Source organism: Oncorhynchus mykiss, chromosome 17 (assembly GCF_057628025.1).
Source record: "Oncorhynchus mykiss isolate SJ-2025 chromosome 17, ASM5762802v1, whole genome shotgun sequence".
Taxonomy (NCBI): Eukaryota; Metazoa; Chordata; class Actinopteri; order Salmoniformes; family Salmonidae; genus Oncorhynchus; species Oncorhynchus mykiss.
The window spans coordinates 77,182,073-77,199,208 of NC_143038.1; the positions used below are offsets into that span (position 1 = coordinate 77,182,073).

Genomic DNA, 17,136 nt, shown 5'->3' on the forward strand with positions numbered 1-17,136 from the left:
GGATACTTCTCCCGGTAGACAGACCACACCTTGGATACTTCTCCCGGTAGACTGACCACACCTTGGATACTTCCCCTGGTGACAGAAGACTCACACCATGGAATGGATCAATCTCATCTCTTTCTGTGGTTGTATAGGTAGTACAATGAATCAATATAAATGCTTGGTTGACACCTCTGAGACCAAACTTCTTTATTGTTCTATCTAAAACACGATGTAGAAATTATCATGTAACTATATATTTTCAAATAAGTGCCCTTTTTTTCAGGCCCGCAAATTGATCTTGACAAATAAATGGGTCCAACAGCAATATGTGCGGCCATCCGATGAATTTCCCGAACCCTGATGTGACCGTTGAGCCCCAAAAGGTGTCCACCCTGGGCATGATTCTCTTCTCTGTGTCCCTGTAGACCTGCAGACTGCGGTCAACAGTCAGTCAGGTAGTGGTTAGACCTGCAGACTGCGGTCAACAGTCAGTCAGGTAGTGGTTAGACCTGCAGACTGCGGTCAACAGTCAGTCAGGTAGTGGTTAGACCTGCAGACCACGGTCAACAGTCAGTCAGGTAGGGGTTAGACCTGCAGACCACAGTCAACAGTCAGTCAGGTAGTGGTTAGACCTGCAGACCACGGTCAACAGTCAGTCAGGTAGGGGTTAGACCTGCAGACCACGGTCAACAGTCAGTCAGGTAGTGGTTAGACCTGCAGACCACGGTCAACAGTCAGTCAGGTAGTGGTTAGACCTGCAGACCACGGTCAACAGTCAGTCAGGTAGTGGTTAGACCTGCAGACCGCGGTCAACAGTCAGTCAGGTAGAAGTTAGACCTGCAGACTGCGGTCAACAGTCAGTCAGGTAGTGGTTAGACCTGCATACCACGGTCAACAGTCAGTCAGGTAGGGGTTAGACCTGCAGACCACGGTCAACAGTCAGTCAGGTAGAGGTTAGACCTGCAGACTGCGGTCAACAGTCAGTCAGGTAGTGGTTAGACCTGCAGACCGCGGTCAACAGTCAGTCAGGTAGTGGTTAGACCTGCAGACCACAGTCAACAGTCAGTCAGGTAGTGGTTAGACCTGCAGACCACGGTCAACAGTCAGTCAGGTAGTGGTTAGACCTGCAGACCACGGTCAACAGTCAGTCAGGTAGTGGTTAGACCTGCAGACCACGGTCAACAGTCAGTCAGGTAGTGGTTAAACCTGCAGACCACGGTCAACAGTCAGTCAGGTAGGGGTTAGACCTGCAGACCACAGTCAACAGTCAGTCAGGTAGTGGTTAGACCTGCAGACCACGGTCAACAGTCAGTCAGGTAGTGGTTAGACCTGCAGACCACGGTCAACAGTCAGTCAGGTAGTGGTTAGACCTGCAGACCACGGTCAACAGTCAGTCAGGTAGTGGTTAAACCTGCAGACCACGGTCAACAGTCAGTCAGGTAGAGGTTAGACCTGCAGACCACGGTCAACAGTCAGTGATTAGACCTGCAGACCATGGTCAACAGTCAGTCAGGTAGAGGTTAGACCTGCAGACCACGGTCAACAGTCAGTCAGGTAGAAGTTAGACCTGCAGACCGCGGTCAACAGTCAGTCAGGTAGTGGTTAGACCTGCAGACCGCGGTCAACAGTCAGTCAGGTAGAGGTTAAACAGGTTAGGAGGTTAGAAGACCATACCGTCGGCATCTACAGCCTGTTGGTCCTACAGTCCGTGTTGTGTTCTGACTGGTGAGGAGGGCGAGTAGAAGCCCAAGAAATCTTGTCAGGTAGTTTAGTCTGACTCAGTCACTTCTGGGAGTTGAAGTTTGTTTCATTCACAGAAAAATAGAGTAGTCTTCTGAATGAAATACCCAGAAAAAGGAAATGTTGACGCCCTTCACTTGATCTGCCCCCACAAACCAAGCTAGCCAACCACAGCACTGCAAAACATGATACAGCCAATCAGACAATGGGATCCTGTAGAGTAGATGATCCAAGATCACACAACAAGAGATATGGTCTGGCTGGATGGGTTATATAGAACTATGGTTTGACTGGATGGGTTATATAGAGCTATGGTCTGGCTGGATGGGTTATATAGAGCTATGGTCTGGCTGGATGGGTTCTATAGAGCTATGGTCTGGCTGGATGGGTTATATAGAGCTATGGTCTGGCTGGATGGGTTATATAGAGCTATGGTCTGGCTGGATGGGTTATATAGAGCTATGGTCTGGCTGGATGGGTTATATAGAGCTATGGTCTGGCTGGATGGGTTATATAGAACTATAGTCTGGCTGGATGGGTTATATAGAGCTATGGACTGGCTGGATGGGTTATATAGAGCTATGGACTGGCTGGATGGGTTCTATAGAGCTATGGTCTGGCTGGATGGGTTATATAGAGCTATGGTCTGGCTGGATGGGTTATATAGAGCTATGGACTGGCTGGATGGGTTCTATAGAGCTATGGTCTGTCTGGATGGGTTATATAGAGCTATGGTCTGGCTGGATGGGTTATATAGAGCTATGGTCTGGCTGGATGGGTTATATAGAGCTATGGTCTGGCTGGATGGGTTATATAGAACTATAGTCTGGCTGGATGGGTTATATGGAGCTATGGTCTGGCTGGATGGGTTGTAGATTACAATGTCTAGTCAAGTAAGTAACCTCTCTCTCTCTCTAACCCATTACACTGTCTTGTAGGTAACCTCTCTCTCTAACCTATTACACTGTCTAGTAAGTAACCTCTCTCTCTAACCTATTACACTGTCTTGTAAGTAACCTTTCTCTCTCTAACCCATTACACTGTCTAGTAAGTAACCTCTCTCTCTCTAACCCATAACACTGTCAAGTAAGTAACCTCTCTCTCTAACCCATTACACTGTCTAGTCTATTAAGTAACCTCTCTCTCTAACCCAGTAAGTAACCTCTCTCTCTCTGACCCATTACACTGTCTAGTAAGTAACCTCTCTCTCTCTAACCCATTACACTGTCTAGTAAGTAACCTCTCTCTCTAACCTATTACACTGTCTAGTAAGTAATCTCTCTCTCTAACCCATTACACTGTCTAGTCTAGTAAGTAACCTCTCTCTCTAACCCATTACACTGTCTAGTCTAGTAAGTAACCTCTCTCTCTAACCCATTACACTGTCTAGTCTTGTAAGTAACCTCTCTCTCTCTCTCTAACCCATTACACTGTCTTGTAAGTAACCTCTCTCTCTCTCTAACCCATTACACATTCTAGTCTTTAACTAACCTCTCTCTCTCTAACCCATTACACTGTCTAGTCTAGTAAGTAACCTCTCTCTCTAACCCATTACACATTCTAGTCTTTAACTAACCCCTCTCTCTCTAACCCATTACACTGTCTAGTAAGTAACCTCTCTCTCTAACCTATTACACTGTCTAGTCTTGTAAGTAACCTCTCTCTCTAACCCATTACACTTTCTCGTAAGTAACCTCTCTCTCTCTAACCCATTACACTGTCTAGTCTAGTATGTAACCTCTCTCTCTCTAACCCATTACACCGTCTAGTCTAGTAAGTAACCTCTCTATCTAACCCATTATACAGTCTTGTAAGTAACCTCTCTCTCTAACCCATTACACTGTCTTGTAACCTCTCTCTCTAACCCATTACACTGTCTAGTTTAGTAAGTAACCTCTCTCTCTAACCCATTACACTGTCTAGTCTTGTAAGTAACCTCTCTCTCTAACCCATTACACTGTCTAGTCTAGTAAGTAACCTCTCTCTCTCTAACCCATTACACTGTCTAGTCTAGTATGTAACCTCTCTCTCTCTAACCCATTACACTGTCTAGTCTAGTAAGTAACCCATCTCTCTAACCCATTACACAGTCTTGTAAGTAACCTCTCTCTCTAACCCATTACACTGTCTTGTAACCTCTCTCTCTAACCCATTGCACTGTCTAGTTTAGTAAGTAACCTCTCTCTCTCTAACCCATTACACTGTCTAGTAAGTAACCTCTCTCTCTAACCCATTACGCTGTCTTGTAACCTCTCTCTCTAACCCATTACACGGTCTAGTAAGTAACCTCTCTCTCTAACCCATTACACTGTCTAGTCTTGTAAGTAACCTCTCTCTCTAACCCATTACACTGTCTTGTAAGTAACGTCTCTCTCTAACCCATTGCACTGTCTAGTAAGTAACCTCTCTCTCTAACCCATTACACTGTCTTGTAAGTAACCTCTCTCTCTAACCCATTACACTGTCTTGTAACCTCTCTTTCTAACCCATTACACTGTCTTGTCACCTCTCTCTCTAACCCATTACACTGTATTGTAAGTAACCTCTCTCTCTAACCCATTACACTGTCTTGTAACCTCTCTCTCTCTAACCCATTACACTGTCTAGTTTAGTAAGTAACCTCTCTCTCTAACACATTACACTGTCTAGTAAGTAACCTCTCTCTCTAACCTATTACACTGTCTTGTAACCTCTCTCTCTCTAACCCATTACACTGTCTAGTTTAGTAAGTAACCTCTCTCTCTAACACATTACACTGTCTAGTTTGTAAGTAACCTCTCTCTCTAACCCATTACACTGTCTAGTTTAGTAAGTAACCTCTCTCTCTCTAACCCATTACACTGTCTTGTAACCTCTCTCTCTAACCCATTACACTGTCTAGTTTAGTAAGTAACCTCTCTCTCTCTAAACCCATTACACTGTCTAGTTTAGTAAGTAACCTCTCTCTCTCTAAACCCCATTACACTGTCTAGTTTAGTAAGTAACCTCTCTCTCTCTAAACCCATTACACTGTCTTGTAACCTGCGTAGCAGAGCAGGCTCCTTCCTCTCTGTCTCTCCGTCTGTTTTAAAAACTTGTATCTGCTTGGCAGAGTAGAGCACACTGTCTAGTTTAGTAAGTAACCTCTCCCTGTGTTTAGCTTTCAGACTCTGACTGCGGCTAGGCTAGCCTTGGCGTCCCCAGACTTCTATGAGCGTAGCGTAGCAGAGCAGGCTCCTCTCACTCTCTGTCTCTCCGTCTGTTTTAAAACTTGCATCTGCTTGGCAGAGTAGAGCACACTGTCCTACATCTGTCTTGGGAGAGGGAAGAAATTACTTGGCCTTGCACCGTACAGACAGCCTGCCTGCGAACCTCCGGTAAAGTATACTGGGTTGTCTCACTTTTATTTAGCTTTCTGGCCATCGCTGGTCATTAAGTTTACTGTGTTGGAGTGTTGATAAGGCTGCAGTGAGGGGTGTGTTCTGCATTGTGAGGCTTGTATTGATCCTTGTCCTGTCTGGAGCATGTTTTCTGTTTTCATGTAAGCGATGAGCATCAACTTTTAGTTTACTGCAATGTTAGTTATAAACAGCTTTTAAAAGTCACTTCCTGTTTCTTGCTGGTTAATCGAGGAACTTCAAGTCTTTCTCCTTCTGATGTTGGCAACAAATCCTTTCAGCATTACATCATATCCAACTATCTCGTAAGACTTAAACAAGTAAATCTTTTTTTTTTTTTTAAGTTAAAATAGTTGTTACAGCCTTGAAAAAGACTGTTCCAGAGGCAAACTATCGTGGGTTTCATTATTACAGTCTAAAAATGGCCTCTTTCAGTGTCTCATCCTCTCCTCTAGGTTCGTTTTTATTTCAGTCAGCTCTGTATTCCTCCCTCCCTCCCTCCCTCCCTCCCTCCCTCCCCTGTTTGTTTCGAGTTCCTTCCTCCATGTGAGCCTAGTCATCCAGAGGGTCACGTTAATCACAATGTTTTCCTCTTTTTCCCCTCCTCTCTTCTCCCTCTCTTTCCCCTCCTCTCTTCTCCCCTCTGAGTGGATGGAGGGAGGGTTTGTGTCCCAAAGGGCACTTTATTCCCTTCAAAAGTAGTACACTATATAGGGAACATGGTGGCATTTTGGACAAAGAAGGGGTTTTAATGGTTATATTCCAGGGACTATTTATGACTAAACACTGAGTTAACAGTACTGGCATTCTGTTGAAGGATGGTCTCCTGGGAAGGTTGGGGAAACAGTTGAGATATCCCAGGATCTGTTTACAACATAAACTAGTTTGGAGTAAATAAAACCCAATCCTCAACAGGACTGATTCTCCTCTGCCTCAGCGCTAAAGCTCAACACACTGCTTTTTTGGCATAGACCACTGCTTCATTGAGGCAGGAGCTGACGAAATCAAACAAGTACGTCAAACAGTGAAACCATTCTGCTTGTTCAAGGAATACAGGTCTTTGTTTTCTCTAGAAGTTATTTTCAGATGCAGAATAATTGTAGATCTGTATTAATAGCTGTTGTCTAGGTGACAGGATGGATGTAGATCTGTATTAACAGCTGTTGTGTAGGTGACAGGATGGATGTAGATCTGTATCAACAGCTGTTGTCTAGGTGACGGGATGGATGTAGATCTGTATTAACAGCTGTTGTCTAGGTGACAGGATGGATGTAGATCTGTATCAACAGCTGTTGTCTAGGTGACGGGATGGATGTAGATCTGTATTAACAGCTGTTGTGTAGGTGACAGGATGGATGTAGATCTGTATCAACAGCTGTTGTCTAGGTGACGGGATGGATGTAGATCTGTATTAACAGCTGTTGTCTAGGTGACAGGATGGATGTAGATCTGTATCAACAGCTGTTGTCTAGGTGACGGGATGGATGTAGATCTGTATTAACAGCTGTTGTCTAGGGAAGGGAGAGACTCCTTCGGGGAAGGAACCCTGCTGAGCACCGCCAAACTTCCACCAGACCAGAGCGCCGTCCGGCTATGCGGGCGTGGGTTTCCCAGTAGCTTGTGTAGGATTGCTACTTGCTTGCTAAGATTAGCCACTTTGCTCACATAGTCCTGTGCAAGCAAGTAGTTGCTACATTGAAAGTCAGCGCGGTCCACATTGTCCCGGAACAAAGCAAAGTAAACACAGCTCCTGCAGCGCTGGAAACGTTCAATAGCGAACTCCATTTGAGACCGGTGAGTCAGGCTTTCACGTCTCTCCCCCTATGCGGAAACTGGCAGGATCCCGGGACAGACAGTAGCGCTCACAACAATTTAGCCCAACAGAGCTGCAGGATTCAAAATAAAATTAAAGTCTAGGAAAACACTGTCAGCTTTCAAAGGTCTTTAGTTCAGGTTTCAGCATTCAACAACAACAAACATACGTCGTGCTTTGATGACACGCTTTCCCTCATTTTTATTTAATTTATTTCACCTTTATTTAACCAGTGCCTTGCGAAAGTATTCGGCCCCCTTGAACTTTGCGACCTTTTGCCACATTTCAGGCTTCAAACATAAAGATATAAAACTGTATTTTTTTGTGAAGAATCAACAACAAGTGGGACACAATCATGAAGTGGAACGACATTTATTGGATATTTCAAACTTTTTTAACAAATCAAAAACTGAAAAATTGGGCGTGCAAAATTATTCAGCCCCTTTACTTTCAGTGCAGCAAACTCTCTCCAGAAGTTCAGTGAGGATCTCTGAATGATCCAATGTTGACCTAAATGACTAATGATGATAAATACAATCCACCTGTGTGTAATCAAGTCTCCGTATAAATGCACCTGCACTGTGATAGTCTCAGAGGTCCGTCAAAAGCGCAAAGAGCATCATGAAGAACAAGGAACACACCAGGCAGGTCCGACATACTGTTGTGAAGAAGTTTAAAGCCGGATTTGGATACAAAAATATTTCCCAAGCTTTAAACATCCCAAGGAGCACTGTGCAAGCGATAATATTGAAATGGAAGGAGTATCAGACCACTGCAAATTATACTTCCGGCGCCGACAGAGATGGCCGCCTCGCTTCGCGTTCCTAGGAAACTATGCAGTTTTTTGTTTTTTTACGTGTTATTTCTTACATTAGTACCCCAGGTCATCTTAGGTTTCATTACATACAGTCGAGAAGAACTACTGAATATAAGAGCAACGTCAACTCACCATCAGTACGACCAAGAATATGTTTTTCGCGACGCGGACCCTGTGTTCTGCCTTACAAACAGGACAACGGAGTGGATCCTATGCAGCGACCGAAAAAAACGACTCCGAAAGAGAGGGAAACGAGGCGGTCTTCTGGTCAGACTCCGGAGACGGGCACATCGCGCACCACTCCCTAGCATTCTTCTTGCCAATGTCCAGTCTCTTGACAACAAGGTTGATGAAATCCGAGCAAGGGTAGCATTCCAGAGGGACATCAGAGACTGTAACGTCCTTTGCTTCACTGAAACATGGCTCACTGGAGAGACTCTATCCGAAGCGTTGCAGCCAACGGGTTTCTCCACACATCGCGCTGACAGAAACAAACATCTTTCTGGTAAGAAGAGGGGCGGGGGCGTATGCCTCATGGCCAACGTGACATGGTGTGATGAAAGAAACATACAGGAACTCAAATCCTTCTGTTCACCTGATTTAGAATTCCTCACAATCAAATGTAGACCGCATTATCTACCAAGAGAATTCTCTTAGATTATAATCACAGCCGTATATATCCCCCCAAGCAGACACATCATGGCTCTGAACGAACTTTATTTAACTCTTTGCAAACTGGAAACCATTCATCCGGAGGCTGCATTCATTGTAGCTGGGGATTTTAACAAGGCTAATCTGAAAACAAGACTCCCTAAATTTTATCAGCATATCGATTGCGCAACCAGGGGTGGAAAGACCTTGGATCATTGTTACTCTAACTTCCGCGACGCATATAAGGCCCTGCCCCGCCCCCCTTTCGGAAAAGCTGACCACGACATTTTGTTGATCCCTGCCTACAGACAGAAACTAAAACAAGAGGCTCCCACGCTGAGGTCTGTCCAACGCTGGTCCGACCAAGCTGACTCCACACTCCAAGACTGCTTCCACCACGCGGACTGGGACATGTTTCGTATTGCGTCAGACAACAACATTGACGAATACGCTGATTCGGTGTGTGAGTTCATTAGAACGTGCGTTGAAGATGTCGTTCCCATAGCAACGATTAAAACATTCTCTAACCAGAAACCGTGGATTGATGGCAGCATTCGCGTGAAACTGAAAGCGCGAACCACTGCTTTTAATCAGGGCAAGGTGTCTGGTAACATGACCGAATACAAACAGTACAGCTATTCCCTCCGCAAGGCTATCAAACAAGCTAAGCGTCAGTACAGAGACAAAGTAGAATCTCAATTCAACGGCTCAGACACAAGAGGCATGTGGCAGGGTCTACAGTCAATCACGGACTACAGGAAGAAATCCAGCCCAGTCACGGACCAGGATGTCCTGCTCCCAGGCAGACTAAATAACTTTTTTGCCCGCTTTGAGGACAATACAGTGCCACTGACACGGCCTGCAACAAAAACATGCGGTCTCTCCTTCACTGCAGCCGAGGTGAGTAAGACATTTAAACGTGTTAACCCTCGCAAGGCTGCAGGCCCAGACGGCATCCCCAGCCGCGCCCTCAGAGCATGCGCAGACCAGCTGGCCGGTGTGTTTACGGAGATATTCAATCAATCCCTATACCAGTCTGCTGTTCCCACATGCTTCAAGAGGGCCACCATTGTTCCTGTTCCCAAGAAAGCTAAGGTAACTGAGCTAAACGACTACCGCCCCGTAGCACTCACTTCCGTCATCATGAAGTGCTTTGAGAGACTAGTCAAGGACCATATCACCTCCACCCTACCTGACACCCTAGACCCACTCCAATTTGCTTACCGCCCTAACAAGTCCACAGACGATGCAATCTCAACCACACTGCACACCGCCCTAACCCATCTGGACAAGAGGAATACCCATGTGAGAATGCTGTTCATTGACTACAGCTCGGCATTCAACACCATAGTACCCTCCAAGCTCGTCATCAAGCTCGAGACCCTGGGTCTCGACCCCGCCCTGTGCAACTGGGTACTGGACTTCCTGACGGGCCGCCCCCAGGTGGTGAGGGTAGGCAACAACATCTCCTCCCCGCTGATCCTCAACAATGGGGCCCCACAAGGGTGCGTTCTGAGCCCTCTCTTGTACTCCCTGTTCACCCACGACTGCGTGGCCACGCACGCCTCCAACTCAATCATCAAGTTTGCGGACGACACGACAGTGGTAGGCTTGATTACCAACAACGACGAGACGGCCTACAGGGAGGAGGTGAGGGCCCTCGGAGTGTGGTGTCAGGAAAATAACCTCACACTCAACGTCAACAAAACTAAGGAGATGATTGTGGACTTCAGGAAACAGCAGAGGGAACACCCCCCTATCCACATCGATGGAACAGTAGTGGAGAGGGTAGCAAGTTTTAAGTTCCTCGGCATACACATCACAGACAAACTGAATTGGTCCACTCACACAGACAGCATTGTGAAGAAGGCGCAGCAGCGCCTCTTCAACCTCAGGAGGCTGAAGAAATTCGGCTTGTCACCAAAAGCACTCACAAACTTCTACAGATGCACAATCGAGAGCGTCCTGGCGGGCTGTATCACCGCCTGGTACGGCAACTGCTCCGCCCTCAACCGTAAGGCTCTCCAGAGGGTGGTGAGGTCTGCACAACGCATCACCGGGGGCAAACTACCTGCCCTCCAGGACACCTACACCACCCGATGTCACAGGAAGGCCATAAAGATCATCAAGGACATCAACCACCCGAGCAACTGCCTGTTCACCCCGCTATCATCCAGAAGGCGAGGTCAGTACAGGTGCATCAAAGCTGGGACCGAGAGACTGAAAAACAGCTTCTATCTCAAGGCCATCAGACTGTTAAACAGCCACCACTAACATTGAGTGGCTGCTGCCAACACACTGACACTGACTCAACTCCAGCCACTTTAATAATGGGAATTGATGGGAAATGATGTAAATATATCACTAGCCACTTTAAACAATGCTACCTTATATAATGTTACTTACCCTACATTATTCATCTCATATGCATACGTATATACTGTACTCTATATCATCGACTGTATCCTTATGTAATACATGTATCACTAGCCACTTTAACTATGCCACTTTGTTTACATACTCATCTCATATGTATATACTGTACTCGATACCATCTACTGTATCTTGCCTATGTTGCTCTGTACCATCACTCATTCATATATCCTTATGTACATATTCTTTATCCCCTTACACTGTGTACAAGACAGTAGTTTTGGAATTGTTAGTTAGATTACTTGTTGGTTATTACTGCATTGTCGGAACTAGAAGCACAAGCATTTCGCTACACTCGCATTAACATCTGCTAACCATGTGTATGTGACAAATAAAATTTGATCTGAGTTGATCTACCAAGACCTGGCCGTCCCTCTAAACTTTCAGCTCATACAAGGAGAAGACTGATCAGAGATGCAGCCAAGAGGCCCATGATCACTCTGGATGAACTGCAGAGATCTACAGCTGAGGTGGGAGACTCTGTCCATAGGACAACAATCAGTCGTATATTGCACAAATCTGGCCTTTATGGAAGAGTGCCAAGAAGAAAGCCATTTCTTAAAGATATCCGTTTAAAGTTTGCCACAAGCCACCTGGGAGACACACCAAACATGTGGAAGAAGGTGCTCTGGTCAGATGAAACCAAAATTGAACTTTTTGGCAACAATGCAAAACGTTATGTTAGGCGTAAAAGCAACACAGCTGAACACACCATCCCCACTGTCAAACATGGTGGTGGCAGCATCATGGTTTGGGCCTGCTTTTCTTCAGCAGGGACAGGGAAGATGGTTAAAATTGATGGGAAGATGGATGGAGCCAAATACAGGACCATTCTGGAAGAATGCTCTCCATCCAACCTCACTGAGCTCGAGCTGTTTTGCAAGGAGGAATGGGAAAAAATGTCAGTCTCTCGATGTGCAAAACTGATAGAGACATACCCCAAGCGACTTACAGCTGTAATCGCAGCAAAAGGTGGCGCTACAAAGTATTAACTTAAGGGGGCTGAATAATTTTGCACGCCCAATTTTTCAGTTTTTGATTTGTTAAAAAAGTTTGAAATATCCAATAAATGTCCTTCCACTTCATGATTGTGTCCCACTTGTTGATTCTTCACAAAAAAATACAGTTTTATATCTTTATGTTTGAAGCCTGAAATGTGGCAAAAGGGGGCCAAGGGGGCCGAATACTTTCGCAAGGCACTGTATTTATATATATATCCCTAACCCTTTATTTAACCAGGTAGGCCAGTTGAGAACAAGTTCTCATTTACAACTGCGACCTCGCCAAGATGAAGCAACGCAGTGAGACACAAACAACACAGAGTTATACATGGAATAAACACACGTACAGTCAATAACACAATAGAAAAGTCTATACACAGTGTGTAAATGTAGTGAGATTAGGGAGGTAAGGCAATAAATAGGCCATAGTGGCGAAATAATTTCAATTTAGTATTAATACTGGAGTGATAGATGTGCAGAAGATGAATGTGCAAGTAGAGATACTAGGATACAAAGGAGAAAAAAAATAATATTATGGGGATGAGGTAGTTGGATGGGTTATTTACAGATGGGCTATGTACAGGTGCAGTGATCGGTAAGCTGCTCTGACAGCTAACGCTTAAAGTTATTGAGGGAGATATAAGTCTCCAGTTTCAGTGAGTTTTGCAATTCGTTCCAGTCATTTGCAGCAGAGAACTGGAAGTAAAGGCGGCCAAAGAGGTGATGGCTTTGGGGATGACCAGTGAAATATACCTGATTTAGCGCGTGCTACGGGTGGGTGTTGCTATGGTGACCAGTGAAATATACCTGATGGAGCGTGTGCTACGGGTGGGTGCTGCTATGGTGACCAGTGAGCCAAGGCAGGGCTTTACCTAGAAAAGACTTATAGATAACCTGGAGCCAGTGGATTTGGCAATGAATATGAAGCGAGGGCCAGCCCACGAGAGCATGCAGGTCGCAGGGGTGGGTAGTATATTGGGCTTTGGTGATGAAACGGTTGGCACTGTGACAGACTGCATCCAGTTTGTTGAGTAGGCCAGTTCAGAACAAGTTTTCATTTACAGCTGCGACCTGGCCAAGATAAATCTGGAGACTATTTTGTAAATGACATCGCCGAAGTCGAGGATCGGTAGGATAGTCAGTTTTACGAGGGTGTGTGTGGCAGCATGAGTGAAGGACGCTTTGTTGAGAAATAGGAAGCCGATTTCTAGATTTAATTTTGGATTGGAGATGCTTGATGTGAGTCTGGAAGGAGAGTTTACAGTATAACCAGACACCTAGGTATTTGTAGTTGTCCACGTATTCTACTGTCTGTCTGACTGGGACTAGAGACCAGAGGCTTGTTATTATGGCGGTATAGCATGTGGAAACTGCACAATTTGGAAAAATTGAAAATTATTCCCTATGTAGTGCACTACTTTTGACCAGAGCCCTATGGGGGGAATAGGGAATAGGGTGCCATTTGTTACGCAGTCTCCCACAGCTCTCTATATCAGCTTTACCGGCATCTAAACCCCTCGATCCGATGTGTTACCCACAACCATGAAGCTGTAATTGATTAACTGTTTTATGAGGTCTTCCTATTGGAAGATGTTGTTGCCTGTTTTCCCCAGAGTAGGATAGAAAAAAAACACTGGAATCAGACTATTCTTTAGGGATACCATGGTGCCTTTGTGTCTTCATAATATTTTTTTAATATTTTTTTAAAATCATGTCTTGTCAATGTAATTCATTGACAATGCATGCTGGGATAAAACAATTTCCCAAGTCGGGCTTAATAAAGTAATACTCTACTCTCTCTCTCTATTCTACAGACTAGCCTGACTTTCTCCTGAGCCTCTATGGAGCGCTGGGTTCTCTTCTCTCTATTGCTCCTGGTCTACCTGTATTTGGAGGTGTCTGGAGCTGAAGCTGGGGCCCAGGACCAGAGAGTGCTGACTGGCCAGGGGAGGAGGAGGAGGAGAGGGCCATGGGAACCAGGGGGCCCGGAGTTCAACCAGCCCCAGCGAGGAGAGCTAGAATGGGGGAAGAGGAGGAAGGCAGGAGGGCCTGGGCAGGGGAGAGCCAGGGGAAACAGGGACAACCAGCGATCTCAAACCCCTCTGGGTCTGACGAGACTGGGGAGCCTTCCAGCCAACGCCGGAGGAGACGATGGAGCGTCTATTTTCATTGAGTCATACAAGAGTGTTGACGAGAGACAGACTAACTACAATGTCATCCCGGGTTGGTTCACCACCACACCTCTCTTTGTCTTCCTCTCCCTGGCTCTCTCTCTCCCTCTGGCCCTCTCTCTCTCCTTCTGGCCCTCCCTCTCTCTCCCTCTGGCCCTCTCTCTCTCCTTCTGGCCCTCTCTCTCTCCCTCTGGCCCTCTCTCTCTCCCTCTGGCCCTCTCTCTCTCCCTCTGGCCCTCTCTCTCTCCCTCTGGCCCTCTCTCTCTCTCCTTCTGGCCCTCTCTCTCTCCCTCTGGCCCTCTCTCTCTCCTTCTGGCCCTCTCTCTCTCCTTCTGGCCCTCTCTCTCTCCTTCTGGCCCTCTCTCTCTCCCTCTGGCCCTCTCTCTCTCTCTCCCTGGCCCTCTCTCTCCCTCTGGCCCTCTCTCTCTCTCCCTCTGGCCCTCTCTCTCTCCCTCTGGCCCTCTCTCTCTCTCCTTCTGGCCCTCTCTCTCTCCCTCTGGCCCTCTCTCTCTCTCCTTCTGGCCCTCTCTCTCTCTGGCCCTCTCTCCCCCTCTTTAATTCTCTCAATCGCTCTATTTGCATTCCATCTGCCGCTCCCCCTGATTTTCTCTCTCTCCCTCTGGCCCTCTCTCTCTCTCCCTCTGGCCCTGTCTCTCTCTCTCCCTCTGGCCCCCTCTCTCTCTCTCCCTCTGGCCCTCTCTCTCTCTCTCCCTCTGGCCCTCTCTCTCTCCCTCTGGCCCTCTCTCTCTCCCTCTGGCCCTCTCTCTCTCTCCTTCTGGCCCTCTCTCTCTCCCTCTGGCCCTCTCTCTCTCCTTCTGGCCCTCTCTCTCTCCTTCTGGCCCTCTCTCTCTCCCTCTGGCCCTCTCTCTCTCTCTCCCTGGCCCTCTCTCTCCCTCTGGCCCTCTCTCTCTCTCCCTCTGGCCCTCTCTCTCTCCCTCTGGCCCTCTCTCTCTCTCCTTCTGGCCCTCTCTCTCTCCCTCTGGCCCTCTCTCTCTCTCCTTCTGGCCCTCTCTCTCTCTGGCCCTCTCTCCCCCTCTTTAATTCTCTCAATCGCTCTATTTGCATTCCATCTGCCGCTCCCCCTGATTTTCTCTCTCTCCCTCTGGCCCTCTCTCTCTCTCCCTCTGGCCCTGTCTCTCTCTCTCCCTCTGGCCCCCTCTCTCTCTCTCCCTCTGGCCCTCTCTCTCTCTCTCCCTCTGGCCCTCTCTCTCTCTCTCTCTCTCCCTCTGGCCCTCTCTCTCTCTCCCTCTGGCCCTCTCTCTCTCTTTTTAATTCTCTCAATCGCTCTATTTGCCTTCCATATGCCTCTCTCCCTGATTTTCTCTCTCTCTCGTACTAGATGGTTGTTCTCTCCCTTATTTTCTCTCTCTCTCGCACTAGATGGTTGTTCTCAACCTGATTTTCTCTCTCTCTCGTACTAGATGGTTGTTGATATTACGCACCAAGAGTTATACTCACAGTCCTTTTATTTCCTACACAGTCAAACATTTAACCAGTTTGATTAGGTTTGGTGTGTTAGTACAGTTGTAGAACAGAAAAAGGCAGCGGATTATTTCAACAGGGACCAATGTCCTGTATTAGACTAGTAGGTAATGTACTGAAAGCATGATCTTGTATTTAACACTAGTAGACCTCAGTCAGTGGTTTACAGGGTGCCAGTCTGCCTGTGCTATCATACCAACTCCTTGTAACTCATTGTCATGTTTGACTTAAAATTGACAGCAATGGTGGTGTCAAGGGCACCGACAGATTGACGAAGGTGTCAAGGGCACAGACAGATTAATGGCGTTCGCCGGAGTGAAGGGCGATTCTGGCACCTGGCTGGCTGACGGCTCTGGCAGCTCCTGGCTGGCTGACGGCTCTGGCAGCTCCTGGCTGACTGACGGCTCTGGCAGCTCCTGGCTGGCTGACGGCTCTGGCAGCTCCTGGCCGGCTGATGGCTCTGGCAGCTCCTGGCTGGCTGGCGGCTCAGGACAGACTGGCGGCTCTGGCGGCTCAGGACAGACTGGCGGCTCTGGCGGCTCAGGACAGACTGGCGGCTCTGGCGGCTCAGGACAGACTGGCGGCTCTGGCGGCTCAGGACAGACTGGCGGCTCTGGCGGCTCAGGACAGACGGGAGGCTCTGGCGGCTCAGGACAGATGGGAGGCTCTGGCGGCTCAGGACAGACGGGAGGCTCTGGCGGCTCTGGACAGACGGGAGGCTCTGGCGGCTCTGGACAGACGGGAGGCTCTGACGGCTCAGGACAGACGGGAGACTCTGACGGTACTGAGCAGGAGGAAGGCTCTGGCGGCGCTGGACAGGCGGGAGCACCTGTAGTGAGAAGACGGAGAGACAGCCTGGTGCGGGGGGGTGGCACCGGATAGACCGGACCATGCAGGCGCACTGGAGCTCTTGAGCACCGAGCCTGCCCAACCTTACCTGGTTGAATGCTCCCCGTAGCCAGGCCAGTGCGGCGAGGTGGAATAGCCCGCACTGGGTTGTGCTGGCGTAAGGCTGGTGCCATGTACGCCGGCCCAAGGATGCAGTTTATCACTGTGCCATCCGTTTTGTTACTAAAGCACCTTATACCACCCACCACTGCGACCTGTATGCTCTAGTCGGCTGGCTCTCGCTACATATTCGTCGCCAGACCCACTGGCTCCAGGTCATCTACAAGTCCATGCTAGGTAAAGCTCCGCCTTATCTCAGTTCACTGGTCACGATGGCAACACCCACCTGTAGCACGTGCTCCAGCAGGTGTATCTCACTGATCATCCCTAAAGCCAACACCTCATTTGGCCGCCATTCGTTCCAGTTCTCTGCTGCCTGTGACTGGAACAAATTGCAAAAATCGCTGAAGTTGGAGACTTTTATCTCCCTCACCAACTTCAAACATCTGCTATCTGAGCAGCTAACTGATCGCTGCAGCTGTACATAGTCTATCGGTAAATAGCCCACCCAATTTTACCTACCTCATCCCCATACTGTTTTTATTTATTTACTTTTCTGCTCTTTTGCACACCAATATCTCTACCTGTACATGACCATCTGATCATTTATCACTCCAGTGTTAATCTGCAAAATTGTAACTATTTGCCTACCTCCTCATGGCTTTTGCACACAATGTATATAGACTCTCTTTTTTTCTACTGTGTTATTGACTTGTTA

General features: G+C 47.4%; 1 protein-coding gene across 1 annotated transcript in view; it reads left to right on the forward strand.

Annotated features, from left to right (window-relative positions):
* Positions 1–4,731: 4,731 nt before the first annotated feature.
* The window catches only part of LOC110511384 (extracellular matrix protein 2), a 37,111-nt gene continuing 24,706 nt past the window's right edge, over positions 4,732–17,136 (forward strand). The window contains exons 1-2 of the mRNA XM_090206514.1: positions 4,732–5,081; positions 13,632–14,040. Of these exons, the coding sequence (XP_090062640.1) occupies positions 13,659–14,040 (382 nt within the window). The 5' untranslated portion in view covers positions 4,732–5,081; positions 13,632–13,658. The remainder of the gene's footprint in view (positions 5,082–13,631; positions 14,041–17,136) is intronic.